The 17,561-nt window shown below is 49.0% G+C and overlaps 4 protein-coding genes across 4 annotated transcripts in view; 1 reads left to right on the top strand and 3 right to left on the bottom strand.

Moving 5' to 3' along the window:
• LOC136495826 (uncharacterized) overlaps window positions 1–10,409 on the bottom strand; it is a 36,241-nt gene extending 25,832 nt beyond the window's left edge. Inside the window, exons 1-2 of the mRNA XM_066491643.1 lie at window positions 9,889–10,409; window positions 7,476–7,663 (exon numbers count right to left, since the gene is read on the bottom strand). The gene's annotated coding sequence lies outside the window, so the exon portion shown is untranslated. The remainder of the gene's footprint in view (window positions 1–7,475; window positions 7,664–9,888) is intronic.
• Window positions 434–1,636, top strand: LOC136495824 (uncharacterized). Its single transcript, XM_066491642.1, has one exon. The coding sequence runs from the start codon at window positions 434–436 to the stop codon at window positions 1,634–1,636; it is 1,203 nt and encodes a 400-aa protein (XP_066347739.1).
• A 1,072-nt stretch (window positions 10,410–11,481) lies between the features above and the next one.
• LOC136497560 (kinetochore protein SPC24 homolog) lies at window positions 11,482–15,027 on the bottom strand. Its single transcript, XM_066493397.1, has 5 exons — window positions 14,696–15,027; window positions 12,863–13,004; window positions 12,674–12,775; window positions 12,080–12,153; window positions 11,482–11,915 (listed from the first exon to the last, which is right to left on the bottom strand). Exons 1-5 carry the CDS (start codon window positions 14,874–14,876, stop codon window positions 11,818–11,820), a joined length of 597 nt encoding a protein of 198 aa, XP_066349494.1. The 5' UTR covers window positions 14,877–15,027; the 3' UTR covers window positions 11,482–11,817.
• Window positions 15,028–15,612: 585 nt separating this feature from the next.
• LOC136498546 (putative invertase inhibitor) lies at window positions 15,613–16,433 on the bottom strand. The gene has a single exon (XM_066494452.1). The coding sequence runs from the start codon at window positions 16,373–16,375 to the stop codon at window positions 15,812–15,814; it is 564 nt and encodes a 187-aa protein (XP_066350549.1). The 5' UTR covers window positions 16,376–16,433; the 3' UTR covers window positions 15,613–15,811.
• Window positions 16,434–17,561: the final 1,128 nt, after the last annotated feature.

Here is a 17,561-nt window from a genome sequence, read left to right as displayed (position 1 = left end):
CGACCAGGGGGTGATCATGGGCGCCACCCCCCGAAGTTCTACAAGCTGGAGTTCTCGACGTACGATGGCTCCGAGGACCCCCTGAACTGGCTCAATCACTGTGAGCAGTTTTTCAGGGGCTAGCGCACACCGGCCTCCGACCGCACCTGGCTGGCTTCCTACCATCTCAAGGGGACGGCACAGACATGGTACTATGCCCTCGAGCAAGACGAGGGCATGCCTCCTTGGGATCGCTTCGTGGAGTTGTGCCGTCTCTGCTTCGGGCCGCCTGTCCGCGGTACCAGATTGGCCGAGCTGGGGCGGCTACCTTTCCACTCCACCGTCCAGGAGTTCTCTGACCGCTTCCAGGCGGTGTTGTGCCATGCGCGCGACATCTCCACAAAGCAGAAGGCCGAACTCTACGTTGGCGGCCTACCGAAGCACATTCGGGTGGATGTGGAGATGCGGGATCCACCCGACCTTCAGACCGCCATGTATTTGGCCCGGGCATTCGAGCGTCGCGCGGCGGCCATGCCTCCAGCACCTCTCCAGCGGGGCGCCCGACCTCCTCGGCGGCCTGCTTTTCCCCCGCGCGTGCCAGGAGTGGGTGCTCCTCCACCTAGACCCCCTGCCCCCCCCAGTGGGCGGACCAGCAGCGGCAAACGGGGCGCCCCCAGTGCGCCAGTTCCACCGCCTCACACCGGCCGAGCAACTGGAGCGGCGTCGACAAGGGCTTTGCTTCAACTGTGATGAGCCCTACGTCCGCGGCCACGTGTGCCCACGTTTCTTCTACCTCGAGTCGGACGACTACATCGACGACGGGCTGGGGGATGCCGCGGCGATGGATAACGTCGCCAACCCTGAGGCTCCGGACGTCGAGGAGCCTGCGGCCGCTAATGCTCTCGTGGTCTCTCTACACGCACTTGCAGGGATCCGCACGGACAATACGATGCTACTCCCGGTGATGGTTAAAGGGGAGCGGCTGTTGGCGCTACTCGACACCGGCTCCATGCACAACTTCCTCCATGGCGCGACGATGCGCCGCCTAGGGCTCGCCCCGACGGGCGGTGAGCAGCTCCGTGTCATCGTGGCCAATGGCGACCGGCTGCCTTGCGAGGGCATTGCTCGCCACGTGCCCATCCGCATCGGCTCGGAGCCTTTTTCCATCACGTGCGTCGGATTGGACTTGGGCTGCTTCGACTTCATCCTCGGCGTCGACTACCTACGGACCTTGGGTCCCATGTTGTGGGATTTCGAGGCCATGACACTGTCCTTCTGGCGCGAGGGCAAACGAGTCCTTTGGCAGGGCATGCGCAGCCACGACGCGGCGGTCCCACAGCAGCACCTCGCTGCACTCTTCGCCGACGCCCAGCAGCCGCTGATGGACTTGCTGCTGCAGCAGCAGAGCGCCATCTTCGACGAGCCCACAGGGCTCCCACTGGTGCGCCCATACGACCACCGCATCCACCTGCTGGTCGGCACCGCCTCGGTCGCGGTGCGCCCCTACCGCTATCCCCAGCTGCAGAAGGACGAGCTGGAGCGACAGTGTGCGGCCATGCTCGCCCAGGGCATCATCCGGCCGAGCACCTCTCCGTTCTCCGCACCCGTCTTGCTGGTACGGAAGGCGGACAAGTCTTGGCGCTTCTGCATCGACTAACGCACCCTCAACGCCAAGACTTCCAAGGACAAGTTCCCGATTCCAGTGGTGGATGAGCTGCTTGACGAGCTCCATGGCGCTCGCTTCTTCACCAAGCTCGATCTGCGCTCCGGGTATCATCAGGTGCGGATGCATCCCGACGACATCGACAAGACTGCCTTCCGCACGCATCACGGCCACTATGAGTTCCTGGTGATGCCGTTTGGGCTCTCCAACGCCCCAGCAACTTTCCAGGCCTTGATGAACGATGTGCTCCAACCCTACCTACGGAGGTTCGTGCTGGTATTTTTCAACGATATTTTGATCTACAGCTCTTCGTGGGCTGAGCACCTGCAGCACGTCAACATCGTCCTCAATGCGCTGCGGGCACATCATCTTCACCTGAAGCGCTCCAAGTGCTCATTTGGGGCGATGTCGGTGGCCTATCTAGGCCATGTGATCTCCGAGGGCGGCGTCGCCATGGACGCCGACAAGGTCACGGCCATTGCTGCATGGCCGACACCATGCTCCGCCCGGGGCCTCCGCGGCTTCTTGGGCCTCGTGGGCTATACCGGAAGTTCATCCGGGACTTCGGCCTCATCGCAGCACCGCTCACGCGTCTCTTACGGCGAGACGCGTTTGCATGGGACGACGACGCAGCAGCAGCATTCGAGGCACCCAAGAGCGCCTTGACCACAGGCCGTTCTCCAGATGCCGGACTTCGCCATGACCTTTGTCGTCGACTGCGACGCGTCGGGTGCGGGGTTCGGCGCTGTCCTACATCAGGGCGCGGGACCCCTCGCCTACTTCAGCAGGCCCTTTGCTGCCTAGCACTTGAAGCTTGCAGCGTATGAGCGGGAGCTGATCGGCCTGGTGCAGGCAGTGCGCCATTGGCGTCCATACTTGTGGGGGCGTCATTTTATGGTTCGTACTGACCACTACAGTCTCAAATTTTTGCTTGATCAGCGCCTATCCACCGTTCCGCAGCACCAATGGATCAGCAAGCCCTTCGGCTTCGACTTCTCTGTGGAGTACCGCCCGGGGCGTCTGAACACCGTGGCGGACGCTCTGTCTCGCCGAGATGCAGAGGAGGGGGCGACTGTGGCTGTTCATGCCCTGTCTGGGCCGACCTTGGCCCTCCTGGATGACATCAGGCGGGCAACAGCGACCGCGCCCGATGGCCAGCAGCTCCGGGCCGGCGAGTTCTCGGAGCCGTGGCACCTCGACGACGGGCTCCTTCTCCATGGGTCCCGCATCTTTGTATCGGACCATGGGGACCTGCGCCACCAGGTGCTCCTTCTAGCGCACTCGGCTGGCGACGAGGGAGTCCAGAAGACCCTCCATCGCCTCCGCGCTGATTTCTACATTCCATGGGATCGCGTGTTGGTTCAAGATTGGGTGCGTTCTTGCACCACCTGCCAGAAGAACAAGACGGAGACGTTGCAACCGGCGGGGCTGCTGCAGCCCTCGAGGTGCCGTCCCAAGTGTGGGCCGACATCTCGATGGACTTCATCGAGGGGCTGCCCACGGTCGGTGGCAAGTCTGTCATTCTCACCGTGGTGGATCGCTTCTCCAAGTACGCACACTTCATTGCGCTCGGCCACCCCTACACCGCCACGACCGTCGCCCGGGCCTTCTTCGACGGCATTGTCCGCCTTCATGGGTTCCCGCTGTCCATTGTCAGTGACCGGGACCCCGTGTTTACCGGGCACGTGTGGCGGGATCTCTTCCGGATGGCCCGCGTTAAACTCTGCATGAGTACGGCGTTCCACCCGCAGACGGATGGCCAATCTAAGGTGGTCAACAAGGTCATCGCCATGTACTTGCGTTGTGTGACGGGCGATCGCCCGCGTGCATGGGTGGACTGGCTCTCGTGGGCGGAGTATTGCTATAATACCTCCTTCCACACCGCCCTGCGCGCCACTCCCTTCGAGGTCGTCTACGGTCGGCCTCCTCCGCCAATGTTGCCCTACACGCCAGGGACGGCGCGTACGGAAGCTGCTGATGCTCTTCTACGATCCCGGGATGAGGTCCTGGCAGAGGTTCGCCAACGTCTTTTGCAGGCCCAGCAGCTGTCCAAGAGGTATTATGATGCAGGGCATCGCGATGTGGAGTTCCAAGTGGGTGATTGGGTCTGGCTGCGGTTGCTGTACCGCACGGCGCAGTCCCTTGAGCCGGGCGCCAAAGGCAAGCTCGGTCCCCGCTACGCAGGGCCCTTCCGCGTCCTGGAACGCATCGGCCGGGTGGCGTACCGTCTGCAGCTGCCGGAGGGTGCTCGTTTACATGATGTCTTCCACGTGGGCTTGCTCAAGCGCCACAAAGGGGACTCGCCAGCAGCGCTGGGCGTTCTAGGGCTGCAGCAGCAGCCGCCGCACTCTCACCGGCGTCGAGAGTACAGACCACGTCCTCCCCTCTTCCACCCTTATAACCTACGCAGTAACGCCGGTAGGGCATCAAGTCCTATCAGAGAGAGAGAGGGAGCCCAAGATATTTGCAAGGGAATTCCTTAACTTCACAAGGTAAATGAGCTTGCACTATTGTCATATCTTCCTCTGAGCAATGAATGGGCAAGACACTGCTTTTCTGTATATTTGTCTTGAGGCCGGTAGTTGAACCAAAGAGCTGCAGCAGGTCTTCAGCCATTTGCAGGTCTGTGGCAACCGAGTGGAGGAACAAGACCATATCATCCGTGTACAAAGAAACACGGTGATGGATGTTCCGTGCAGCAAGTGGTTGTAACAGCCCCTCATTACTGGCCTTCTCTATCAGACAGTTTAGCACGTCCATTACCAGAATAAACAACATGGGAGATAACGGGTCACCTTGTCTCAACCCTGAAAGGTCCTTGTTTGGTTTTGGTAATTGAGTGACAACCTAGGTGGACTAATTGTGTTTATGTGAGATACACAGGTGATTAGTCCACAGGTACATGTGTGTGAGCAACATATGCCATGAAGGTGAAAATGGCTTGGAAATGTTGCAAAGCTCACACATGTGATGATGAAGGAACTTATTGCACATGAGACATGACATTGAGTCATGTGATCAAGGTGGAGAAGATCAAGACAAGACTTGGCTTGATGGACCCGTTGCAAGCGTGAAGGGCAAGTCGAAGGCTTTGGAGTGATGGACCGCGTGGCGGTGAAGCTTGAGCAAGACTTGGCGCCGATGGACGATGGCAACGGTGAAGAGCAAGTAAAGTCAAGATCGATGAACCAATATGATCACGTGATGATATGAAGTGGATCATATCATTGTTGATCGTGTTGGTGCATGTGTTGCATCGACATTGAAGGAGATGGAATGGAATGCGCAAGGCAAAGGTATAACCTAGGGCATTTCATTTTGCCGGTCATAGGTGTGTAGAGAAGTTTATGACCGGGTTTAGGATAGATGGCCGTACTATCAAGAGGGGCAAACTTGTTTGCATATTGGTCATCTAGTGCCACTCGAGTGATCTAACTTTGCATTGTCGCTAGGATCGAGTGGCGTGGCAAGTTGAGTGGCTAACATCCTTTGAGAAATGATTGTGAAAATGCTAACACACATACACTTGGTGGTGTTGGCACATTTACAAAGGAGGTGGTGTTTGTAGAGGTGAGATGGGTTTGGGTCCCTCTCTCCCTCCCGTCGAGCTTGCTCGGCGGGATTCGACGCTTTCGGAAAAATGGAATGCCTATTTTCTATTGCGCGGATGCAAATTCTTGGTGGTTAGCTCATTGGAGCAAGGGTGAAGAAGTTAGAAGTGAAAACGAGTTGGTCGCGAAGATGCTGGCGTCGGTCAACTGATTGGACGCTGGATCTGAATGCACCGGACGCTGGAAGGCTGCGTCCGGTCAGGCTGACGTACGGTGACGCAGTAGCTGGAGTGTGACCGGACGCTGGCTGCGTCCGATCGCGTTCGATCGGACGCGTCCGGTCATGCTCGAGAGCTTACTGGAAACGACCGGACGCTGGGGGTTCAGCGTCCGGTCAATTGAAGCTGGAGCGTCCGGTCAGGTCAAGTGACCGTTGGAATCAGGACACGTGGTCGTCTGCGAGCGACCGGACGCTGAGGTCCAGTGTCCGGTCAACTCGACCGGAGCGTCCGGTCGTCCCGACCGTTGCCCAGTGAAGGGGTAACGACTAGTTTAGCCCTTGGGACTATAAATAGAAGTGGCCTTCGGCCATGACTGGTGCTGAGCACCTTGGGGGGCTTTGTGTCCATGCTTGAGAGTGCTTAGGAGCCCTGCATCACACATATACTTGATAGTGATCATTCGATTGTGTGAGTGAGCGATTCTAGTGCGATTGCATCGTGAGGTTGCATCGAGTGGCACTAGGTGATCGAGTTGCAAGCCGGTGGTGCTTGTTACTCTTGGAGGTTGCCACCTCCTAGACGGCTTGGTGGTGGTCTCCGTCGAAGCGCGCAAGAAGCTTGTGCGGCGCTCCGGAGAAGTGCTTGTGAGGGGCATTGTGCTCGCCCCGCGGGAGCCACGAAGAGCAACTCTAGTAAAGCGTGTCATTGAGCTACCCTCACTCAAGGGGTAGGTTCTTGCGGCGCCCGACGTGCGGGCTTAGCGGGTGATGCTAATTAGCCGCCGAACCATCAAGTGAGCGGTCGACATAACGGGGACTAGCGTGTTGGCAAACACGTGAACCTCGGGAGAAAAATCATCGTGTCAACCTTGTTCTTCCCGTTGGTTTGTATCCCCATTACACAAGCTTGCAATTACTTTTATACATATTAAGCTTGTGTAGTTGCTCTTGTAATTAGATAGCTTGTGTAGCTTGATAATTACCTTCTTGCTTGTGTAGCATAGAAGTAGCTCCCTTGCGTGGCTAATTTGGTTTTAGTAACCTTGTTAGTCACATTGCTTAGTTTGTGTAACTAAGTATTTGCGCTCTCTAATTAGGCATTGGTTGCCTTGTTATTGAGCATTGCTAGTGAGCTTAGTTAGCTTTGTGCTTTTGCTTACTAGCATGTGTAGGAGCTCCCTTGTCGCTTAAAGTACTAGTGGCATAGGTTTGTGTAACCTTCCTAGAATTGTTTAGGAGAGCTCTAGCTAGCCCGGCACCTTTGTTGCATAATTGTTATCTTTGCAAGGTGCTAGTGAACATATATAGTGGGGTATAGTCTTGGCTAGACCGATAGGTTTAATTCCGCATTTGTATCGGTTAGCCGACGCGATTAAGTTTTAGAAAAGACTATTCACCCCCCCTCTAGTCGCCATCTCGACCCTTCAAACCCTCTCTGATGGAACAAGATCTCTCCTGGGATACCCTTAAGAAGTATCCGAGTAGATGAAGAGCCAAGGATTCCGCTGATTAAGTCTCGGCATCTAGGACCAAAACCCCTTCTTTGTAAGATCTCCAATAGAGGCCATGAAACAGAGTCGAAGGCTTTAGATATATCCAAATAATATTTGGAATTTTAGATCAAATGTATTAATGAATTGCTATCTAAATAATACAAATATAAATATTAACACTAGGATAATACTGGCATTCAGATATCCGGTTAGTGGATGTTTGGATATATCTGGTTTAAATGGCAGATATTTGATATCTGCTGGATATTGAAGATATTATATATTAGTATCCAATATCCGATCAATGTATCCGTGTCCCAAAAAATTATTCAGATATTCAAAAAATATAAAATTATTTAGATATTCAAAAGAATATCGAATTAACATCGGTAGCCCTTTGGTCGATTGGTCATATCCATACCATTTGCAACCCTACCAACTACCCATGGGAAACAAAATAGGTATAGTGTATGTCTTTCTCACTGATTAATCACTACTTCCATGTAGCTAAAGGTACACTGTGTGATTGGCATGTGATCTTAAAGAGATTTTTTTTGTCCTTGACATACCTCATTTGAAGGGCGGGTCTGGTGCAAATGGTAGAGTCTTACCGCCTGCGACCGGAAGGTCCCGGGTTCGAGTCGCAGTCTCCTTGCATTGCACAGGCGAGGGTAAGGCTTGTCACTGACACCCTTCTCCAGACCCCGCACAGAGCGGGAGCTCTCTTTGCCATACCTCATTTAATAGCACAGTTGTTCTGAAAATAACAAAATGGGGATATGCTCTTAGCTGAAGTAACAAATTGCCCACTGAATTTAACTTGCTTCATATTGTAGTGCGAAGTTTTTGAAAGGACAGGAGAAACAAGGAAAAAGGAGAGCAGGAGATCACAAAAACTGAGTTGAAGAGGTGACCCACTACATTTTTTCTTCTTTTACCATTGATCACCACTTCTCCTTTTGCTATGCACTGCTCTGAACCAACGTTCAGCCATCATTTGGAGTTATTTAGTTCAGAACTAGTGAACTCCCGGTTGATCAATTGAGGCTTGATCTGTGTTTTGCAGTTTTGCTGCATGTTAGTTCCCAAATTGGTATGCAATGCCTATGTTGTATTGGGGTCTGGAGGTGGGTATTTGTTTTGAGCTGTTACAAGCCTACAGCTAAACAAGAAAAATTGATGCCCTGCATCAGTGCAACGATCAAAGCATGATCAATGTTGAGATAGGTATGGTTTTTTAATTTGCATTACTAAGGGCCTGCTTGGTTGGGTGCATAACCCCTTATCCAGGCCCCCGCAGTGCAGTTCGTCCCTGTTTGGTTATCTGCATAGGGCTATATGCAGGCTAGCACTGTCCTCAAAGCAAGCCCAGTCTGCATCCCACTATTCGGCCAGATCCTGCGTATCCAGCTATGAACCCTTGCTCCTGCACCCGCACTGCAGCCCAAGACACAGTCTAGCCACTTGCACAGGAAATCAATCACATGCATAACATTGTACAATTTCCTATCCAGGCAAACCAAACAACATCAAATTGCATTGCCTTGTCCAGGTTAAGGGTACGCTGCATAACCCCTAATGCAATGCAATACTAATGCGACTAACCAATCAGACCGTAAATGTCGTTGTAGAATGCTATGCAGCCATTTAGCAAACATGCATTGGTACAACTAATATGGTATGGACCAAATACATGCATTTAGTAAACATGCTATGCAGATGGCCAAGGGCAGGAAAAGTTTGATTGGGGAAGAATCTGGAAGCTACCACTACCAAATAAAGTTAGGATGTTTATCTGGTGTTTGCACATAACAGCTTGGCGGTCCGAAGAAATATTGCTAGAAGAGGGGTGAAAAATGAAACAATTTGCCCCATGTGCTTGAGGATGAATGAGGATTGTGGGCATCTATTTTTTAAGTGCCATGGGGCTAAGGAAGTATGGCGATTGCTAGATTTGGAGCAGCTCAGGAAGACACTAGGAGAATGTAAATCGGGCAAGGAAACAATCAAGGAGATTTGGAAGCTGGATGAGACTATACAACAGAAAGTTTGAGTGCTGCTATGGAGATGGTGGTCAGCCAGGAATAAATTGAATGAGAGTGAAAAAAGATTGTCGGCTCCAGAAATTTGCTCACTCATAACCTTTTATATTAATGAGTTCGAGAAACTGAAGAAAAAACAGGGAACAAAAATGCCAAGGAGGGCGCTGAAATGGGAACCACCACAGCCTGGATTTTACAAGATCAATATTGATGCTTCATACTGGGTGAAAACAGGAGCAGGTGGATGGGGTTTTGTAGCTAGAGACAGCACTGGGGATTTTCTAGAGGGGGTTGTGGCCACCTGGAGCATGTTACAAGTCCAATACAGGCTGAAGCGCTTGCTGCTCTAAAAAGTCTTCAGAGGGTAGCACAATTGGGAATGACCAGAATTGTTCTTGACACTGACGCGACAAATTTGGAGAAAGCACTGAATTATGATGAGTTGGACATGAGCACTGAGGGTGGTATCTTTCGCCAAATCAGGGAGGTCATGAATCAACCCTTTGTCCAGTGCGTGGTCCAAGCATGTCCGCGATCATGCAACAAAGTGACTGATAGCCTTGCAGCTCATGGGGCGAGCGTTGTACGCTCGGGTTCAGAGGTCTTCATGAACCAAGTCCCCGAATTTGTAACTAATCTGGTCTCTGGGGATCTCCCTAGAGCCACTGGTTAGTGGAAACTCTGCTTTCCTAATAAAAAAATGGTCTGGGCCATCATTGTGTTGAATAATTTGCCGCTGGTCTTGCACAGAAGTCTGCAACTGCAGACCAATTTCCTTGCTACTGCAGTGCAATTTCCTTGCAACTGCAGAGCAACTTCCTATCAAGTTCCTAGAACTGTAGAGTAGACTAGACTTGACTGCTACCTTCACTTCACTAGTTACCTCTGTGTGTGTGCGCGCGCGCGCGCGCGCAACTATGGAAATGTAATATTTAGTTACCTTCACTAGGCCATTGGGGCAGGAGAGGTGGCGACGTTAGGGTGTCGGAGAAAACGTAAAACAGGGCGGAGTATTTGCGTCCGAGCGCGCGGCGGCGGGCGGCGGCGGCGGCGCGGGGACGGGGGTAGCCGAATACTGCTGGATTAGGGACGAGCCCAATGGTGGCCGCCCGGGTCCAGCTCCGCACCACCGGCCGCCTCAGCTTCTGCTCCTTCCCCAGCGGCGATTCGGGGCGTGAGGGCGTCCGCGGAGGAGACAATTACCATCCCAAATCTTTGCTTTCGTAAAGTAGCAGCCAAAACATTTGCTTCGTGTTTTCTTTACCATTTTTCCACTTTTTCTATTTTTTATTTTATTTTATCTAAATCAACCACTTCGTCGTATTTGCCACATGTAAACTTGTGATAGCATGGTACTTAGTCTATTTTTTTTAATTCTGAGAGTATAGCAGAGACATTTGCCACGTACTCCCTCTGTCCCGATTTATTTGTCGTTTTCGGTTTTCGTGTCATAAGTTTGACTCGATTTGTAGAAAATACTAGCAACATTTGTATCTCGAAATAAATTTATTAAAAAACTAGATTCAAAGATCTTTTCGATGATACTAATTATGTATCATAAATATTAATATTTTTTAATATATATTTTGTTAAAATTGTTTCTCGAGAAGCGAAAGCGACAGATATTTTAGGACAGAGGGAGTATAGTATAAACTTGTGATTAGGAGCATGGTACTTGTTCGGATTACAAGAGCATTTAAAGCAAAGCATGCAGGTGTGGCATGCACCCATTGTACTTGAACCAAGTAGGATTTGCTGAAAAGTTATGAAAGTACTGTTCATTGATTTGTTATGAGGAAAAAAATAATGTTCGTTCACTGAAATAGTACGGCTCATAAAACAAGCGAACGGGGTTATAGTTTAAAAATGCAAGCACAGGGCGTGAGCTGCTTATCTGCTGACTTTGCTTATTGGCAAAGTAGATAATTTGGGTGTTCAGTGTTGCATAGGAGTCCAACATGTGAAAACCAATTGTGCGATGCTCAGCTTTGCGAGAGCCTCGGGAGGTAAATTCGAAAGCCTTTCATTCCAGAACGAAAACGCCCCCGAGCTATGGCTAAAGATAGAAAAGCTCATGGCCTTCGCTGGACTGTTGTTGGCTAACGATAGAAGCTGATAGCATTTGCTGAAGATCAGATCGTGAAGCCTTGGCATATGCTTGTGTGTAGAGAAAATCGAATAGCCTTTTGGATGTCAATTGCACATTTCATCGATCTAACGAGATCCGATTACATCTAGTGCTGAGTTTGACTCTGAGAGCATATATGATTTTTGCTTCGAATTAATTCAGAAATCCTGAGGTTCCAGATTTGCAAGTTCCGATGGCTTGATACTAGTGAATGGATGTCGAGTCAAACGACTTCGAAATATGGCTAGATGTCGAGTCAAACGACTTCGAAATATGGCTAGCAACAACCTGTTCGTTTGGCCGTGGCTTGTCGTAAACGATCGTAAATTTCTAACCGGAACAGTATTTTTCTCTCACACAAATCAGCCAGCAGTACTTCTTCATGAACCAACAACGATACGAACCAGCCAACCGAACAGGTTGCAAGCCAGGACACCGACGGTCGGTAGAACTTGTTCAAACATGGCTGGGCATCTACAGGCTCCAGCAAACGTCTGGAAAAGATCAAATAGTGTGCATGGAACACAAACTAGGAGCTAATCTGACCAGTTAGGCCGCCTTTGAAACTCAAGATTTTTTTTTCTGTTCCAAAGAGGCCCTTAACCGAAAACAGTACAACGTCTCGAATTAACGATACAAACAACATGGCGAACTGCATCCTTCTTGATGGGAGGACCACCAACCCGCGACAATACACCAGCACAGTTTCCGCCACCTTACAACAAGAATGATCTGCACACGCTAAATCTTCTTCCAGAGCTCGTCGCATATCTCAACTGGTGGCGTCGTGTTCTCAAACTCGAAATTCTCTATCTTCCTCCTGTTCTGGTCAATAATTTCTGATCATAGCTAAGGACTTCCATACAGCCATAGCTTTGTATGAAAAGATGATATTGAGTGCAAACACAACCACTAAGCAGTACAGAATATGTACTTATTTTTGAAAGTTTACAGATTTTTTTTTTCTATAAATAGGGGAAACGGTAACAGATTGAAAGGATACTTCCTGAAACCTTATCCTGGTCTTCCAAATTTGGGACGATATTTGTAACTGACATGCACATGGAAAGCATACGTCTGCACGAGAAGTATAGTCAGTCGCTTCTTTCAACTCAGAAATAGAGTAAGCAATAGAGACAATACTGCTAAGGCATAAAACTCACTTCATACTGAATTAGCAGGCCCGGTTTAAATTTGTTTGAACAAATACTGTCCCAGTGTTTTTTATCAATGTTTGCAACATTGTTACCGGAATCACTAAAATCAAGGAAAGCTAGTGCAATCACAATGTACAAAGGGGAGGAAAGATGAGGCAGGGCAGGATAGTAGCGCAGTTCACTTCTTATTTGGAATGCTGTGGGGGCGGTCTTAACCCCTTTAGGTCGAGTTCTTTTTAGTACCGCAGTTCAGCAAGTGGACTTTTCGAAAATTCAAGCAGCAGAGAACCTAGTATTTAGTATTGTTTATTGTATCTAGCTCTTCTAGGATGGATTTTTCAAATAATTTCAGCATCCAGAGAGTTATCAAACAGACTACACGTATGAAAGCTAAATGCCTGATGTTTCATCAGTAACATTGTGAGAAATTCTCAACTTACTTTGCTTTCTGCGTGTCTTTCTTTTTCTTCTTGACAGCGTCCGTTCTTTCTTTTATAGAAACTCTTTGGTGGTCTAGGTCATCAAGCTCATCATGTACCACTGTGTTGATAGGATAATGCACATAAGAACATCAAATTCTTAAAAGATGCAATTTTCAGAAGAATACAAATTCTGAAGCAAGAACTTATCTTAACTCTTCGCGAAGCTGCTTCTCTTCCTGCAGTTTTTCTTCCATCTTGCTTTGCAGTGCATTAAGTTCATCGTCAGCAATGGTTTCAACTTTTGCTCTGCCAATCTTTTCTTTGCAGGAGTCTATTTTTTCCTGATACTCTGTTATGCAAAAGGAACAAGGCATTAAGATGGCAATAAGGTCCTATCTCTTGAGTTCATTGTCCCACAGCAGGTTTCAGGTTCCACCAAACAGTTTCTTGTTAATTCTCTCCCTATTGGTTTTGTAATCTGAGGCCCTAATTCTGTTTCGATAAAGATATACGCAGCAAAGATTTGAATAAATGTGTGCCCCTCTATCACCACAAACAAAATAGGATACACTACCATGAATTTTTATGCTAGTATATTCACGAATGCATCGAATTTAGAGAACAATGCACACATTAAGCTTGGCAATGTTCAAAAGATGGTTGCGGGTTGTTGAAGAAGGGAAACTGCTACAGGTGCTGTGGACTGGAAGTAGAACATCTTCGATAAATTCTTGACAGACTACCCTCTGTCAATTGTAAGCTTCCCAAGTAATTGATCACCAAGACTGACAAATCTAGAGCTGGATTTCTAACAGTTTGGAAACATCCAGAGCAGGTTAGGAGGTGTTTGGTTCCATGGACTAAATTTTAGTCCATGTCACATCGGACGTTCGGATACTATTTAGGAGAACTAAATATGAGTTAATTATAAAACTAATTACATAGATGGAGACTAATTTACGAGACGAATTTATTAAGCCTAATTAATCCGCCATTAACATATATTTACTGTAGCACCACATTGTCAAATCATAGACTAATTAGTCTTAAAAAATTCGTCTCGCAAATTAGCCACAATCTGTGCAATTAGTTATTTTTTTCGTCTATATTTAATACTTCATGCATGTGTCCAAACATCCGATGGGACAGGGACTAAAATTTTCCTGTAGAAACCAAACACCCCCTTATATCTGTAGTGTCGAAGATTTTCTTCTCCCATACCAAGCACTGTAGTGTGTTCCTTTTCCAATAGCCAGCTAAGGGGGTGTTTGGTTTCTGCAGGAAAATTTTAGTCCCTGTCCCATCGGATGTTTGGACACATGCATGAAGTATTAAATATAGACGAAAAAAATAACTAATTGCACAGATTGTGGCTAATTTGCGAGACGAATTTTTTAAGCCTAATTAGTCCATGATTTGACAATGTGGTGCTACAGTAAATATGTGCTAATAGCGGATTAATTAGGCTTAATAAATTCGTCTCGTAAATTAGTCTCCATCTATGTAATTAGTTTTATAATTAACTCATATTTAGTTCTCCTAAATAACATCCAAACGTCCGATGTGACATGGACTAAAATTTAGTCCATGGAACCAAACACCCCCTAAGTAAACTTCCCAAGTGAATAATCACTGAGAAAGGTATACCTGGAGCTGAATCTTTAGTTACATTTGCAGGTTTGGACAGGGTTCTAGTTTCTAACTTGTTTTTACTCGCGAAAACCACATATGCAAATGAAAGGATTTCACCAGTGGGTCAATGATGAAATTGTTTTTTTTTTTTGGAGCAGAATCAGTGATGAAATTCATCGATGATTTGAATGATGAAACTGATGGTATGCCTTGTTTCCTTTGCAGAGCTAATGCCCTTTCATGTAAGATTCAAGTAATTCAACCTAAATAAATTACTGAAATTAGTAGTGAGATTGGCTGAAATCCACCAAATCTAAACCAGAAAGACGCCTATATCAACCGAGGAGAAACACCGAAAACGTCGAAACAGAGCGAAATGAATCCCAGTAGGACAGGGGACAAGCGGACCTTTGATCTGCAGCTCGAGGTCGTCATACTCGGATCGGCAGGCGGACACCAGCCTCCGCGCTCCGGCGCCGACCTGCGCGTTGCCGTCGCGGTCGGTGCTGACGCGGAAGACGCCCAGGAGATCGTCGGCGTAGGAGAGGAGTCTTTCCACCTCCTGGCTCTCGCCCGCGCCCGCCGCCATCAGACTGGCCTGCGCCGGCACCGACGGGAACCCTAGCCCCTAGTCCCCACCTCTCCCGCCTGCGCGCCCGGTGCCGGTGAAGAGAGATGCGAGCTCAGGAACCGTGTGTTTGGTTTCCGCGATGAACGGGGATGGGATGGGAATGGGACGGCTCCTATTGTGACGGTGTTTGGGCCCACTCAGACCTGCTCATAACGGATGGAGGGAACGGCAACGCCATCCATCCCAAAATTTCGAATGGGGATGGCTCGCGCAGTTCTGCTCGACTTCCTCGCCTAGTCGCCTCTGCCTCCTGGAGAAGGTGGTTGGGCATCAAAATTGGGCTTCGTCTCGATGCCTAAACTTAGCCCACCCTGTAAACTGGCCTGTTTTTTTTTTTTTTCGAAACGTAAACTGGCCTGTTTGAGCTAGAAGAAGCATCTCTGCATCCAGGCTGCATCTCTCTCGAAAACGACAAGGGACCGTGTAATTCAGCACCGGGTACGTCAGTCTATCTCGAGCGAGTCACGGGCAGATTTGCAGGCGGAAAACAACAAACGTCAAGTTCAGCATTGGATACGTCTCGATGAACAGAAGCGCTTGTGTTGCCTACTCCTACTTGCGTGCGCTTGCGTTCCATGTCCAATGCAGATAGATGTGCATGTGCATCTCTCATGGAATTTGTTTGCCATCAGAATTTCTATTCTCGTACGCGACACCGTATTTCATGTCAGCCTCGAAAGCAAGCAGCTAAAAATGGACGAAATATTCTTTCAAGAAAAATGGACGAAATATCCAATCAGGCGTGACGAACATCAGACAAGTACTAGTGTCAGTGAAGTATTATCTCGTCCATATTCGCATTTGATTGGCACGTCACACAAGAACTCAAGAGCACACTTTGATTATTTGCCTACAATTGCAAGGACACCGTCACCAATGGCCTCCGCCCTTGATTACTGGAGGGATCTGACGATGAGCATCGCCACCACGGTGAGGTTGTCGGCGTCCGCGTCCACCTTCCGCAGCGGCGACTTGCCGTTCCCGCCGGCGCCGCCAAACGCGTCCTCGCAGTCGGTCGCCGCCTTCCGGACGACCCCCATGTCGGACACGTAGTCCCGGAGCTTCCCCGTGGCCAGCGCGTGGACGGCGCTGTGCACGACGTTGAGCGCCTCGATGTACCGCTGACGGCACGTGGCCAGCGCGCGCCGCGACAGCTCGGACCAGCCCCCGCGCCGCTCCAGCGCCTTGATGGTGGCCACGGCGGCCGTGTAGTTGACCAGCGTCAGGTTGGTGGCGATGGCGGCCAGGCCGCGCGCGTCGGCGCCCTCGCTGCCGGGCGCCGCCTGGAGCGACGACACGCAGAAGGGCGCCAGCTGCTCCTTGCGCCGCGCGCCCGACGTGGCCTTGGCGCAGGTCTGCTCCACGGTCTTGGAGGCCAGCGCCGCGCGGGAGCCGGCCAGGACAACGAAGAGCAGCAGGAGGAGGGGAACGGAGACGGAGACAAGCCTCGCCGCCATCGTTGCTTGTTGGGAGGGTGCGTGTGCTGCACTGCACTGCTGCTACTGCTAGTGCCAGGTTGGTGTGCTGCCGCTTTGCCTGCAAACTTTGGATGGGTTTTTGTAGCCATGTAGGGATGTTGAAATCTTGGGCAGAGGATTCTCTTTCATTCGGCATGTTCGTTGTTTGTTTTCTGGACTGATAAGTCTAGCTGGTGCTGGTTTGTTGTGAGAGGAAAACACTGTTGGTGATGATAGGCTAATCGGAGAGAAAAACACTGTTGGCTGAAACCAACAAGCGAACATGCTAATTTATTGGTGATGATAGGCTAATCGGAGATTGCTGGGTGGCAGCTGTGAATGCTCTGTGTGTCCTAGTCTCCTACGCTCCTGTAGCCTATAGCTATAGATTATACTCGCTCGATCTCAAAATAAGTGTCGTTCCCGATTCCCGATGAATAAAATAATTTTAACTTTAATTAAATATATACAAAAAAATATTAATATCTACAGTACATAATTAATATCATTAAACATATCATTGAATCTAATTTTGTGATAAATATATTTGAAGATATAAATGTTAATAGCATAATTGGTCCAACATAAATAAATAATCCTATTTGATGCTCCTAAAACTACACCTTGTTTCATACCATCTTCGTGCCATTAGTTGCATGTCCCTTATCCCTATATTTTACACTGCTACAAATACAGTTGGTAAAGTAGAGTAACTAAAGTAGTTGTTTATCGTGCATCCATCTGCATAGCTCTTGTTCTCTGTTATTGTGCTTTTGGCAAGAACTCAAATACTTGAATTTGAATCAAAATTCTTTTAAGAATCATTTCAATCTGACTAGAGTTAACATGTTCTGCAGATGTGTGGGTGAACTTAAGAGCCAACTCTCCAAACATGGAAGCCTTAAAAAAACTCTACTTTTATCATCAGCATCTTACCACAGTAAGTTTATACTGCTTTGTGATTCTCATAGTCCTTTAAAACTTTTCTAAGTACCTAGACTTTTACGCTGATAATAAGTCATTTTTTTCCTGAGACCCACAGATCTTCAGAAATACAATGTTCGGCCTGGAAGGTTGTCCACAACATTGTTGTACTTCACTTGGAGTTGCTTCCAGTTTTCCAGAATGTGCCTATGCAATTATTCCTAAACAAGTGTATATTTGAATTCACTATATGATTTCAGTT

This window comes from Miscanthus floridulus, chromosome 12, assembly GCF_019320115.1.
Source record: "Miscanthus floridulus cultivar M001 chromosome 12, ASM1932011v1, whole genome shotgun sequence".
NCBI classification, from domain to species: Eukaryota; Viridiplantae; Streptophyta; class Magnoliopsida; order Poales; family Poaceae; genus Miscanthus; species Miscanthus floridulus.
This window is presented reverse-complemented; position numbering and strand designations above follow the sequence as displayed.

What these genes read in the sequence shown, in the direction of transcription:
- LOC136495824 (XM_066491642.1), top strand. Translation starts at nt 434, where the DNA reads ATGTGGAGATGCGGGATCCACCCGACCTTCAGACCGCCATGTATTTGG.
- LOC136497560 (XM_066493397.1), bottom strand. Translation starts at nt 14,876, where the DNA reads ATGGCGGCGGGCGCGGGCGAGAGCCAGGAGGTGGAAAGACTCCTCTCC. An exon ending in CAGCTTCGCGAAGAGTTAAG is followed by an intron (nt 12,776 to 12,862) that starts ATAAGTTCTTGC and finishes TCCTATCAACAC; the next exon opens with AGTGGTACATGATGAGCTTG. An exon ending in AAAGACACGCAGAAAGCAAA is followed by an intron (nt 12,154 to 12,673) that starts GTAAGTTGAGAA and finishes CTTCTCGTGCAG; the next exon opens with ACGTATGCTTTCCATGTGCA.
- LOC136498546 (XM_066494452.1), bottom strand. Translation starts at nt 16,375, where the DNA reads ATGGCGGCGAGGCTTGTCTCCGTCTCCGTTCCCCTCCTCCTGCTGCTC.